The sequence below is a fragment of the Notamacropus eugenii genome, chromosome 6 (genome assembly GCF_028372415.1).
Source record: "Notamacropus eugenii isolate mMacEug1 chromosome 6, mMacEug1.pri_v2, whole genome shotgun sequence".
Taxonomy (NCBI): Eukaryota; Metazoa; Chordata; class Mammalia; order Diprotodontia; family Macropodidae; genus Notamacropus; species Notamacropus eugenii.
The window spans coordinates 102,097,355-102,112,075 of record NC_092877.1 but is presented as its reverse complement, the minus strand read 5'-3'; the positions used below and the strand labels follow the sequence as shown (position 1 = coordinate 102,112,075).

The 14,721-nt window shown below is 37.6% G+C and overlaps 1 protein-coding gene across 2 annotated transcripts in view; it reads left to right on the top strand.

Annotated features, from left to right (window-relative positions):
* CORIN (corin, serine peptidase) overlaps positions 1-14,721 on the top strand; it is a 240,980-nt gene that overhangs the window by 158,338 nt on the left and 67,921 nt on the right. For both annotated transcript variants that reach the window (XM_072620690.1, XM_072620689.1), the window contains exons 6-7: positions 2,111-2,224; positions 12,035-12,142. In XM_072620690.1, the coding sequence (XP_072476791.1) occupies positions 2,111-2,224; positions 12,035-12,142 (222 nt within the window). The remainder of the gene's footprint in view (positions 1-2,110; positions 2,225-12,034; positions 12,143-14,721) is intronic.

Below are 14,721 nucleotides of genomic sequence, written 5' to 3'. Positions count from 1 at the left end.
TCAATTCCATTTTGCATTCCTCATTACTGAAATAGGCTCTGAGGAGACTCTCTGACATAAAAGCTAAAGGACTATTGTCAGGTCACCTGGATTCTGCTTTTAGCTGACTACCTAGCTGCGTGACTCTTTTCTGGAGCTCCACCTCCCAAGGGTAAAATAAGAGACCAGATATTAATAGTAATTGCTGACAATTATGTAATAGCTTAAGAGAAGCTGAGAAGCACTCTGTGTGTGTTTGTGTGTGTGTGTGTGTGTGATACGGAAACAGTTTCCCTTGGCTAGCCTTCTTGCCTGGAATTTTCTCCCAATTCATCTGTCCCTCTTAGCTTTTCTGTCTTCCTTTAGGTTTAACCTTCTGCATGAAGCCTTTCCTTTTCCTCTTTAATTTTAGTGTTTTCCTCTGAGATTATGTAATTATTCCCATATCTATTACATATAATGATATATAATATATAGCATACTATGTATATATATGTATTACATACATAGGATGTATATCACATACACACATAAATATGTGTATAAGCACACATACGTATGTATGTTAGGTTGTCCATTCTTTTTTTAAACTGTGCCTGTCTCTTCATGACCCTGTTGGAAGTTTTCTTGGTGAAGATATGGGAGTGTTTGCCATTTCCTTTTCCAGCTCATTTTGGGTATGAAGAATGGAGACAGATAAGGTTAAGTGACTTGCCTAGGGTCATACAGTCACACAGCTAGTATGTGGCCCCATAGTTCAACTCAGGAAGATGAATTTTCCTGATTCCAAGCCCCATTCTCTTTTCACTGTTCCACCTAGCTTCTCGACATATGTATATATATTTACATACATAATATATACATACTTATATATTTATCTTGTTTGAACATTTTTGTTCATATGTTGTCTCCTTAATTAAATTGTGAACTCCATATATACATATATATATATATATATATATATACACATACATATATAATGGCAAACAGTTGTAAATGGGTGCACAAACAATATATACACATACGTGTACGTATATGCGTGTAGCTATCTTGTTTTAAACAATTGTTTGCATGTTTTCTCCCTCAATAAATTGTGAATTCCATGGATGTATACACACATATGCACATATATTTGCATACATATATAATTGCAAACATATGTAAACATCTGTGTACAAATAATATAAATCTATACACACGTCTATGTAAGTATGTATCTTCTTTGTAAAGAGTTTTTTGTTTGTTATCTCGCTCATGATACTGTGAACTCCTTAAAAGTAGGGACTGTTTTGTGCCTTTCTTGGTATCCCATGGTTATTAGAGTGCTTGGCACTTCATAAAAGCTGTATCTCATGGTTTGCAAGGTTCCTAGTACACAGTTGTCACTTAAGACATGCTTGCTAACTTGATTATCAAAATTGAAGTTCATATTGTAGTCATTTTCCTGATGAGTCTCAGAGATCTGACATAACTGGTCCAACATGGCACAGTTATCGAAGGTGAGATTTGAATCCAAATCTTTGTGATTTCCAATCTTATCTATCTTACTGCGGTAGAAACTATGTTGCCTCCTCTCTCTAAGGTCACTCACACCTAAGCATGAGCACCTTATAGCTCACCCTTTAGGAGGCATTTTGTCTGAGGCTAGCCATGAATGTTCAATATAAGGGGTGGATGGTATAGCTATAATTAGTGATTGATTGATTTCACTCTTAATATTGTTTCACATCCACTTACATCATAGAAATAGAGTTTTGTATGTTTGTTCACTGCACTTTTAAAGAATTCCTAATTATTAGGTAGAACAGTCTCCCTTGGTGCATTTTTTCCCCGTAAGTCGCCTCATTCTCATGCTCTTACAGAAAGTACTTACTCTGCAAAGCAATTTGTGGATTTCCTCTTGCTTTTCTAAAACAAGAGCTATTTATGTTATACCCAGTTAATGAGATAGTTGGTGTTTTAATGTGCCAAAGGAAAATGATGATGAAGGGACCAGAGAAATCTGAACACAAAGTCCATTGAAAAGTAGGGGTGGAAAGGTGGTTTTGTTTTGTTTTCCCACTCTTGATTAACTTTAGAAAACAATCTGAACCCCTCTTAACTCCTTGTTCTCCTTCCCCTCTTCTTTCAGTGCTGTGTGGAGGAGGCGAGAGCTTTCTATGTGCCAGTGGAGTCTGCATTCCCAGAAAGCTGCAGTGTAATGGCTTTAACGATTGTGACGACTGGAGCGACGAGAAGCACTGCAGTAGGTCACAGAATCCTTTCACCTATGGTAGCACAGTGAGCCCATTCAGGAGTCCAGGAGTCAACAGAATAACAACCATAGCGAACGTTTGCGTAGACTGATCTGGCTTTCCTTTTTGTCAGTTACCCAGTGGGTGTTTGGAGACCTTTGAAAGCTTGTTTAAAGATGTAATTTCAAATAGGAGCTCAACAGTTAGCTTCTTTTGTAGGAATTTTGAAGCGAGGGCTTAAAAATTTTTTTTTTTGTTTACTTTTCAAGCCTGTATAATTGGCTATAAGGGCCAACTAATGTGTTTTGGGGCGAAGGGCATTTGTCTGAGAGATTGTTTACCCCTCCCCTCCCCCGCCCCGCACTGGTCCACAGCGTTATATAACAGAGATAAAGGCATATATTTTCATGTTTCTTTTGGCTTAACAGGTAGCCAGAAGCTATATATGTACAGGCTTGCTCGTCAAATCATTGTGCTTGTCCTGAATGACTAATTCTGTAAAAAAAACAAAAATTCAATTTGATGGGCATCTATTTCATATTCATTCCTGATTAAATTACCTCTTTAGTTTGACCTAAGCATGTCAGTAATATGCCAAGTAAAAAGTACAAATGGAAAAGAAACTAAATAGATCTTCATTTATAATCTTTGTCCAATAGAGTGAATAGGTCCTGACCCGAAAGGGCTAGCGGCACAATGTCTATTCCCTCTCCCTAAGGGACGCAGATACTCTGGGCCTATGCATGTGCCCTGGCCTTGGTTCAGTCCTAGAAGAGCTGGGCCGCAGTTAGAGAGAGAGAGTGGTAGGCTCTCTTTTATCCCAATCTATGGTGGATTAGAACCCCACCCTAGGGACAAGTTATTTAAAGCTCACACTCATGTCTAGATTTTTCCAAAGGGAAGTACAAAGATCCTAACTGAACAGTATTGATTAGATATGGGGCAGATATTTATTTCCTACATGCAAAAGATATGTTAGTGGATCCAAAAGACCCAAAATACACATTGACAGAACAACTTAAAAATAGGATTCATTTACTTGTAATGATGATTAACATCTCTCAGGAGACTGAAACCAAAACCTCATCTTAAATGTGAAGCAGTTTGTAGGATTACTTTTTTAGGCCATCAGAGTTACCAGTTAAAAGATTATTTATAGCCTTGGAAAGGACAGTGCCAACAGAGTGGTAGGGAGCTGAAAAGCCAATTGCCAAGAACTGAGAAATTAGTATTTGGGTGAGTGTTCACAGATAAATTTTGTTGTCATTAGGTCATTTCAGTCATGTCCAACTCTTTGTGACCAGATTTGGGGTTTTCTTGGCAAAGATACTGGAGTGCTTTGTCATTTCCTTCTCCATCTCACTTATAAATGAGTTAACTGAGGCACATAGGGTTAAGTGACTTGTCCAAGGTCACATTAGTGAATGTCTGAGGCCAGATTCAAACTCATAAAGATGAGTCTTCCTGATTCCAGCCCCGGTATTGACCGTACTACCTAACTGCTTTTCACAGATAAGAGGATGTGATTAAAAAAATGGGTCATGTTACTGGAGGAGATTAGAAAGGATCTAGAAGATTTAACCTCAGCAAAGAGAAGGGCTACTCCTTTCTCAGAGGCAGGAGTAAAGGAAGGAGAGAATAAATAAAGATGGAGTGATATTTTGAGGTATGGAAAAGGGAAGAAGGAAGTCATAGCAGATGGCCTCTAGTAGGAAGCAAGGATATTGGCTTAGATAGAGGAGGGTGAGGGAGGCATAGGTCTCATGAGGAGAAGGTTTGGATCAGCTACTGAGGGTAGTGTGTAGAGAGTCAGTGAAAGAAGAATCAAAGCTTTTTTCTCTTCATTAGTGAAAGCCTAGCTAATATTCGATAACATGAATCTAGAGAGGATATCGAATCAGCATGATGGAGCAGCTTGCTTCAGTGGCTTTCAACAGTGTGGAAAAGGCAGATGATGGTAATGATCTAGGGCTGAGGATCAGCAGGTCGTCCACAGATAGGAAAAGGATAGTCAACACTCAATATAGTTGGACTGTTCAGTGATAGAGTCAAAGCTATGAAGAGAGAAAAGGGAAGGTAAAATGAGGGTGGAAGATGAAGGATCTAGTGCAGATAATAATTGGGAATGCAGTAAACTTCTTGAGAAGAGAGGTTGCTGAGTGCTGGTGGCAGAAGAAAAATGTGAAAATAGTAGTGATGAGGAAGAAATATGTCCCTGTGCATTGTGGAACAGTAGAAAAGAAGCAAGCAGGACTGGAAAGGATGACCAAGCATATAGTATCTTCTGAGAAAGCCAAGTTTCCATGAGACATTTAAGTGATACAGAACACAGGGTGTTGGACTCTGATACAGGAAGTTCTGAGTGTGGAATTGTACATTGCGCAATGATTAACTGTGTGAATCTGAGCAAGTAACTTAAAAGCTCTCAGCCTCATTCTCCTCATCTATAAAATGGGAATAATATTAGTACCTACTTCATAATGTTGTTATGAGGATCAAATGAAATAATATATGTAAAGCACTTTATAAACTTTAAGTGCTATGTAAATTCTGGGTATTATTATGAATTATTGTGAGAAGATGGAACACTGTGAAAAGAGGTCTAGGACAAGTTCAGTTTATTAACAATTGACATGGGATTCCAGAAAGCATAGTGAAAAGTGTGACTACAGAAGGAAAGAGATAGGATGTGGTGGGATTAGACTGGATTAGCAAGAGAGTTAGAGGGAAAAGGCCAGAGGAAGAAGATTTTACTTTGGGACGTGTTAATTCCAAAAAAACCCTCTGGATTAAATACCCAGTCAGTATGGTTTTTCTAGCTTTTTGGAAAGTCCCAGTTGTTGTTGAAAATCTCTTTTCCAGGGTCGTATGTAAACCTGAAAGCACTGTATAAATGATTGTTATTATTATTTATCTGATTATAAAGACTTAGATTTGTAGTATCATAGAATTTTACAAGTAGAAGAAATTTTAAAGACTATCTAGTCCAATCTCCTCATTTTATAAATGTGAACACTGAGAAACAAAGGTTTAGAAGAAAACGAAACTTAGTAGAAATTTAGTAACTTGCTCAAAGTCTTCAACCAGAAGATTTGCAAACCAGAAATAAGTGGGAAAGGACTGTTAGCATCAGGGAAGGGAGATGTGAAACCTTAGAGCTTTTTCAAAAAGAGTCCATTGCCTTTAAATTGTATCTAAAATAAAGTTCTTCAGTGAGCTTCACCTGTGTCTCTTGACAATGGACAATTCTTTCTTGGTTACGGTAGATGGAATAATAAAAGTGTAGAAGTCTCCTAAAGGCAAATGGATAGATAGAGATAGGGAGATAAAGATAGGTAGGTACATAGGTAGAACATTTATTATCTATCTATCATCTATTTGTATGTAGATAGATGAGAGAGAGAGGGAGGGAGGGAGGGAGAGAGAGAGAGAGAGAGAGAGAGAGAGAGAGAGAGAGAGAGAGAGAGAGAGACAGAGAGAGAGAGAGAGAGAGACAGAGAGAGAGAGAGAGAGAGAGGGAGAGAGAGAGAGGAGTACTTATATGCCAGGCACCATGGTAAGCCAAAGGAAGGCAAATATGAAGAAAGATAATCTCTAGCCTCAAGGAGTTTACATTGTAATGGGGAAAGCCAATATATAAAAGGCACCTGATGTGTAAAAGTGTGTGTCTGTATGTGTATAGGGGAGGGAATGGTATTTGAACAGGAGCAAGGTATAAAAGTACAGAGAGTCACGCATGGAGCTGGGTCTGAAGTCATATACCAGTAGTCATATACTGATAGCAAATGTATGTTTAGAGCAAAGGAGGAGTAAGGAAAATTATATAAAGCAAACAAAAGCTAGAACCATTCAATGTAGAGTCAAGTAGCTTTATGTACCTCAAGATTCCTAGAAGACTTCATTGTAATAGAGTACAGTACCATCATTCATACTCCAGATAATGTTCCTAAATCATCAGGAAAAGATTAAATTATATTTAGTATACCTGGTTTAATAACGAAAACATAAAAATGTCATAAATGTTTCCATTGATATGATTTAAGCAAAACCAAATATATTTGATCCATAAAGGGGTCATACTTCAGTATGTGATTGGTATAAAATGATAGCAATAATAAGGTTTATGATCATAATAGTCATTGGTCACAGATGACTTTGTATTGGAATGCTCCATGGAGGAGGGAAGATGTAAAATGAGGTATCATTGTCCAATACTGAAATCCTTGTAGAATGGTGGAAAGAGCTGTAGTGGGAAGTGAGAAGACCATGGTTTTTCCTCATGGTGAAATATTTGGCTTTGGGCAAGTGAATTGAACTCTTTAGACCTTTAGATTTACCTCATCCGTAAAATGAGACAGTTGGACTAGATGAATTCTGAAATTTGGCTCTCATTTTCTGATTCTTTGATTCTAAATGCTAACTAATTTGGGTTGCATAGAAATATGGTAGATGTTTAATATCCGTACTTTAAAATGGTCAAAGAAATGTCTATATTTATAAATAGTCATAGGAAATAGAGTAAATTTTGCTTGCTCTTGAGAAGTTTTCCCTTCTCTTATTTAAAGGTTTTTTTATTCCTTTATCTAGTTTTCCTTTACAGAAAGGAACATTGTGTGAGTACATAAAAATTGGAAAGTGAATCCACATTAATGTGCTTAAGCAAAAACTTCAGATATTTCCTCTCAAGTATGTTTATTAATACAAAAAGGTATATACTTAGAACATCATTTTACGTAAGTTATGCAAAATTATACTCACAAAGAGCAAGACAACCTCAGAAAGCATCTTTTGGAAAGTCTTGATTTACAAGGCAGCAAACTGTGTTGGTGTCTTCTCTTATTCTTAGCTCAAATAAACATTTACTTGAATAAAAGACAGTTCTATGATCTTTGCTGTTTACTGTGTTGTCCAGGCTTTGCAGCAAAGTACCTCTGGTTTAAAATTTTGTGTATTTACCAACTGGCCAGACCTCACTGAAGTCAACAAATTGTTTCTGCAAACATAGATCATTTTGTATCTGACCCCTGAAAAAAACTGCCTAAAAAACTTCTTCTTTAAGTGTGTAAGTCATGATAGAGGAAAGTTGAATCTGTTAACTTGTTGGATAATGATGGATTTCACTCTTAACATGTCTATCTGGTTTAATTTTTGGAAGACAAATTTATTACATAGTATCACAAGGTGATTTGATGTTCCTCTACCAAATTTGATTACTGTATACTGGTTCTGAAAAAATGTGAGAGACACACTGATTTGTTGTGATAGTCAAAATGAAAAGTTGTCTTTTAAAAAAATTTTTTTTAAGATATTGCCTATCCTAGCATCCCAGAGTCAGAAAAGCTCTCAAGAGGTCATATAGTCCATTTTCAGGACAAAACTTTTGGTCCTTTCTATTGAGTTCACTTCCTGAACAGTATTCCCTCTATAAATATCTCCAACAAGTATTCATTCGTCCACTGGCTGATGGAAGACCTCTGGTGGGGATCTCGCTATCTTTTGGGGTGCCCATTTGGACAGCTTTAATTTTTTAGGAAGTTTTTCTTTCAGAAAAAAATATGGCTTGTAAACCTCTCTGCATTGTTCCCAGTTTTATAGCCTTCCTAAGAAGATAAATCACAAGGGGGTCCCCTTTCAGATCTTCCAATAGAAATGTATATTCTTCGGTACTCCAAGTTGACAACTCTGCCTGAAAATCATCATATGAGTCTTATTTTCCGTATGGATTATACTCAGTTCATGAAAGCTATGGAGTCAGATGTGTCTGAAATGACTGAATAACAACAAAAACCTGAGACGGGTCAATCCTAGATAGTAATTGGAAAGGAAAATGTTGTATTTCTAATGTTATTGAGTCCTCATTAGAGCAATTAGCTTTTCATAATCTGTAAGTAAAGTCTATGAAAAGCTTCCATAGGAAAATGGTCACTGGAGTGAATTTGAATGACTTTTCTTCACTGACACTATTTAGAAGTGGGCTTCTTGACCTTTTTGTGTCATGATCCCCTTCGGTAGTCTGGTGAAACCTATGGACTGATTCTCAGACTAATGTTTTTAAAAGCACAAAATAAAATATGTATAGGATTATAAAGGAAACTAGTTATATCGAGACAGTTGTCTAATATCAAAAGAAAAATTTGTGACATAATAGTCTATATGCTTTTTTATAATTAATAAGAACAAATATTAAACATTAAAGGGTCTAATAATTATAGTAATTTTGAAATAGTGCTGAACATAAATGATATTTTGAGATGTCTGAAACAACTGTAAGTGATATGGAAATATCTTTTTCTATTTTTGACAAAATCATAGTTACTATTGCATTTTGTCACCTCTATTCATTATTGAAGGAAATGTTACCTTTAAATTACAGTTTAGAGAAATGTAGTTTTTCCTGTCAAGTTCACAGAAGTCCTGAAATCTAGTCATGTTTCCCTGAAGGAGGTCCCTGGATTTCAGGTTAAGATTTGATTTAGAGGTATTAGCTAGCTATTGGTCATGAAAATCTTAATGTCAGTCCAATCCTGCATTTAGAGGTTATACCAAGGGTTTTGTTAGGGTCTCAGAAAGATAAAAGGAATTTGTTGTAGTAAAATGGACTTAAGATAAAGAGCTTTAAAGTCTAGAAGAACCTAGAGTCAGCAATTTTTAGTCTTACCTTCCAAGTGTAAAAAACTACAACTATGGGGGCAGAGCCAAGATGGCAGAGTAGAAAGACGCACATACACATAGCTCTGAACCCACAACCCATAGAACATCTACAAAGAAGTAACTCACGGCGAATTCTGCACCCAGAGGCCACAGAACATTGGAGCGAGGGAGATTTCTGTTCCAGAGAGACCTGCAAACCTCTCCCAAAAGGTCCTTTGTGCCACAGACTGGGCGCCGGGACTGGGAGCTGAGTACAGCCCTGCCGCGGCCACGGCACCAAGTGGAAAAGATCCGAGTGGGCTTCAGGGATGGAATCTCCAGCAGCCATGCGGGTCCCTCCACCCACAGGTGACAGGGGTCGGTGAGAGGGTCTCTTTGGCGGGTCGAGAGGGGAGTGGGGTGCCCCCATAACTCAGGCCCCCTTGGGAGGCAACAGAGGAGACGGGAGCAGACGGGGGCTCCCCAAGCAGGCAGGAGCCTGGATCCATTGTTGAAGGTCTCTGCATAAACCCCCTGAGGGAATTGAGCCCATGAGGCAGCCCTGCCCCCACCTGAGCACCTGAACTTAATCACACACTGAATAGCAGCCCTGCCCCCGCCAAAAGCCCTGAGGCTGACAAGCAGCATTTGAATCTCAAACCCCAAGCGCTGGCTGGGAGGATCAGGAGGCAAAGTGGGTGTGAAGAGAATATTCAGAAGTCAAATCACTGGCTGGGAAAATGCCCAGAAAAGGGAAAAGAAATAAGACTATAGAAGGTTACTTTCTTGGGGAACAGGCATTTCCTCCCTTCCTTTCTGATGAGGAAGAACAATGCCTACCATCAGGCAAAGACACAGAAGTCAAGGCCTCTATATCCCAGCCCACTCAATGGGCTCAGGCCATAGAAGGGCTCATAGAAAATAAAGTTAGAGAGGTGGAAGAAAAGCTGGGAAGAGAAATGAGAGAGACATGCAGTCAAAGCATGAACAGCAGATCAGCTCCCTGCTAAAGGAGACCCAAAAAAGTGCTGAAGAAAATAACACCTTGAAAAATAGGCTAACTCAATTGGCAAAAGAGGTTCAAGAAGCCAATGAGGAGAAGAATGCTTTCAAAAGCAGAATTAGCCAGATGGAAAAGGAGATTCAAAAGCTCACTGAAGAAAATAATTCTTTCAAAATTAGAATGGAACAGATGGAGGCTAATGACTTTATGAGAAACCAAGAAATCACAAAACAAAACCAAAAAAATGAAAAAATGGAAGATAATGTGAAATATCTCATTGGAAAAACAACTGACCTGGAGAATAGATCCAGGAGAGACAATTTAAAAATTATGGGACTACCTGAAAGCCATGATCAAAAAAAAAGAGCCTAGACATCATCTTTCATGAAATTATCAAGGAAAACTGCCCTGAGATTCTAGAACCAGAGGGCAAAATAAGTATTCAAGGAATCCACAGATCAGCTCTTGAAAGAGATCCAAAAAGAGAAACTCCTAGGAACATTGTGGCCAAATTCCAGAGTTCCCAGATCAAGGAGAAAATATTGCAAGCAGCTAGAAAGAAACAATTCAAGTATTGTGGAAATACAATCAGGATAACACAAGATCTAGCAGCTTCCACATTAAGGGGTCGAAGGGCATGGAATAGGATATTCCAGAAGTCAAAGGAACTAGGACTAAAACCAAGAATCATCTACCCAGCAAAACTGAATATAATACTTCAGGGGAAAAATTGGTCTTTCAATGAAATAGAGGACTTTCAAGCATTCTTGATGAAAAGACCAGAGCTGAAAAGAAAATTTGACTTTCAAACACAAGAATGAAGAGAAGCATGAAAAAGTAAATAGCAAAGAGAAGTCATAAGGGACTTTACAAAAGTTGAACTGTTTACATTCCTACATGGAAAGACAATATTTGTAACTCTTGAAACTATTCAACATCTGGGTACAGGGTGGGATAACACACACACATGCACATGCACACACACACACACACAGAGACAGAGTGCACAGAGTGAACTGAAGAAGAGGGGATCATATCTTAAAAAAAAATGAAATCAAGCAGTGAGAGAGAAATATATTGGGAGGAGAAAGGGAGAAATGGAATGGGGCAAATTATCTCTCATAAAAGAGGCAAGCAAAAGACTTTTTAGTGAAGGGAAAAAGAGGGGAGGTGAGAGAAAAACATGAACTTTACTCCCATCACATTCCACTAAAGGAAGGAATAAAATGCACACTCATTTTGGTATGAAAACCTATCTTACAATACAGGAAAGTGGGGGATAAGGGGATAAGCAGGGTGGGGGGGATGATGGAAGGGAGGGCACGGGGAGGAGGGAGCAATTTGAGGTCAACACTCATGGGGAGGGTCAGGATCAAAAGAGAGAACAGAAGTAATGGGGGACAGGATAGGATGGAGGGAAATATAATTAGTTCTTACACAACACTACTATTATGGAAGTCATTTGCAAAACTACACAGATCTGGCCTATATTGAATTGCTTGCCTTCCAAAGGGAAGGGGTGGGGAGGGAGCGAGGGCAGATTGGCAGACGGGGCAATTAGAATGCTCGGTGTTTTGGGGTGGGGGGAGGGGACAAAAGGGGAGAAAATGTGGAACCCAAAATTTTGTGAAAATGAATGTTAAAAGTTAAATAAATTAATAAAAAAAAGAAATAGCAGCTACAATAATAAAAATAACTCATATTTAGAAAGTGTTTTATTAATAAGAAAAATAATGGCTAGCCTTCCTATAGCCCTGGCCTTTGGGTACATTTTTGGGAGAATGTGCTACTGACTGATGTTGAGAAAATGCTTTGTAATTACTCTTATTTCTATGCTATTTGAGTAAATGCCCTTGCAAAAGAACTGAGTCTAATTGTCAAGAGGGAAGCATATAAGGGAAGACTTGCGAGCTAGTGTTTAGGAGAATAGCCCCTCACAGAATTACCCTTAGAACCAAGCTACTAGTGGCAAGATGAGTTGGATGAGTGAAACTTGAGGGTTCTTTCCTTGACCTGTTTTCCAGGTCAGTTGGTTTTGGTATCAGATAATTTGCATTTTCTTCTATTTAAAAAAAATAAAGCTTTTGATTTTGGTCTAAAAAAAAAAACTATAACTATGATCTGACCTGATAACTTATTCTAATAATCTTCAGTAAAATGATTTATCGGTTATTCTGCTTGTTTACAGATTGTAGCGAAGATCTATTTCACTGTCACACAGGAAAATGCCTTAATTATAGTTTTGTATGTGATGGATACGATGACTGTGGAGACCTAAGTGATGAGCAAAACTGTGGTAAGCATGAATGTTATATCTTATCAACAAAATGTCAGATTGTCCCAGAAAATGGAGCAGGAGACCGGAGTGTTGCGCAATTTGGGGGCAATCTGTTAAATGATTTTCCCCCCTGGAATTTCGTTGTTGGAATGGAATTTTATGTAACAACAGTAATAGTTAGCATTCGTATGGATGCTTTAAGGTTTACAAAGCACTTTACATGTTATTTCATTTGATTCTGACAACAACTCATAAGGTAAATGTTATTCTTAGTGCCATTTTTATTTAAAAATGAGGAAACTCTGAGTGAGAGAGGTTGAATGACTTTCTCCAGATCACATAGCTAGTAAATGTCTAAGGTAAGATTTGAATTTAGGTTCCTCATCTTTGGCTACAAAGAATTACTCATCTGTAGGTGTATGTTTATATTTAATTATTACAATAATATAACATTGGCTAAATGAAATCGAGTTAATGTGACACTGTAACATGTTAATCTGAGTCATTTAAGTATTTAGTAATTTGATAAGATCACCCACTTATAATTCTTTTTTATTGGATTAGTCAACAAAATTATAAGGTATTTCTAGCCATCGTGAGGTTGAGTTCTTTGATTCTCTGTCTTCAGCCATGACTTATGACTTGAGATGATGCTTTCATGAAGATTACATGAGATACATATGACAATGCTGTTATCAACTATAAAGAATAATGTAGATGTAAACTTTTATGAGGGGACTGGAGACTTTGAACTTTGAAAGGATTGCCTGAAGAACCTGGGAGTGTTTAGCCTAGAGAAGAGAAGCAGTGGGTGATGGGGATATGGGACATGATTGCTAATTTTAGGTATTTGAAGAGTTCTTTGCAGGAAGAAGTTTAGACTTATTCTCATTGGCTCCAGAGGACAAAATTGGGAGCAAAGCAATAGAAGGTTCAGGGAGACCATTTTTTTCTGGAAAAATCTTATGAAACTTTGCAAGTGGGACCCCCTGTCTCTCTCCCATCCTAGAAATTGGAGGCAGTAGGACAAAGTAGAAGCAGCTCTGGAGTTAGATAATATGGGTTTAAAACCTGCTCTGCTAAGTATTATCGGATTACCTTGTGCAAATTCTTTTAACTATTCTAAGACTCAGTTTTCTCATCTGTAGAATGAGAGGATTGGACAGAATAATTTCTGACATCCCTTCTAGTTCTAGATACTGTGATCTTGTGGAAATGCTATTGGCACTAAAGATTTTGCATATGCAATAGCTAGTCTTGTCTAAAAATTAGGACCAAGTGTTTATGTATACATGCTAATCCTAACTCCCTTACCTCTGAGGTGAGCTCCACTTGCGATCTTTTAAAATTATTCTTTCAATTTTCCTTCCCATCTGGTAAATTAAAAAAAAAGTTTCCTTTTTTATGAGCTGGTACAACTTTGGAAGCTTCATTATTAATTTATATTAATTTATATTAATTTAAAGGCAACTAAGAGTAGAAAAAGCAGTGGCTGTTGAAAAAGCTGGAGAGAGTGAACAAGGACATTTAAGAACGGGTAGAATGAAATGAGGACCTAGAAGGAATAAAGGAATGTGAAGAGAAGAGGGGGAAAATGATCAGAACATTGGAGTAACAAGCCAGAAAAATTAGTTCAAAAAGATAAAGGATCAAGTTAAGGAAAATTCCCATGATTCCTGGTTACCAGGGAAAGAAGTAGGCTTATTGCCTCATTCTTGCTTCGTGCATTTGTTTGTTCAACGTTCATGAAGTGCTTACTCTGATCACAGTCCTATGCTCAGTCTTGTAGGGGGCAAGAGTGTGGGGTCATAGGCACTTGAAAAGAACCTAAGAAATCACTTAATTTTTACCCTTCAGTCTATGAACTTAAATTTTTTCCTAGTAATTTCATCTCAGAATAATTGTTTTCTTTGTAATTCTATGAATTTTGTGCATTTAAAATGTTCTGAGAAGAGATTCATAGGTTGTACCAAATTGTGGAAGGGATATATAAAGTGAAAAGCCATGCATATGAATAACTGTAAAACTGCAAAATTTAATCTCATAAATCCAAACAGATATTGGAAAGTTAAAAAAAATCAGAGATTATCTTACTTGTTGCTAGATGAAAACATGACTGTCTATTGCAAGGGTGCTTAAATATGGACCCTCCTGATAGTCTGCTAAAACTTATAGAACTCTTCAGGTTAGTATTTTTAAATACGTATATAAAATACGTAAGATTACAAAAACCCCAATTATATCAAGAAGGTCAGGATGAGAACCCCAATCTATTGAAATCATATATCTGGGTCAGAGAATAGATTGGAAAAATGTGTTTGCTGAAGGACTGAGGGGAAAGAAACAAAGCATCTGTATTCAAAGGACTTCCTCCTAAGAGAGTGAGGAAAATTAATATTGTGTCATATCATTTAATAATTAACATTGCTCTGTAATCCATCCTTTCCCCCATTTTGTCAGAGCCCATTTCTTAGTCTTGCTCACAAGGCCTGATGGAATAATGCGATCACTTCTAGCTGCCAGGGTAATGCCTAGCTAACCAGTTAAGTGGTACCCTTGCCTCTATTTACAGATAAACCGAGAGCCAGCTTGAGCTT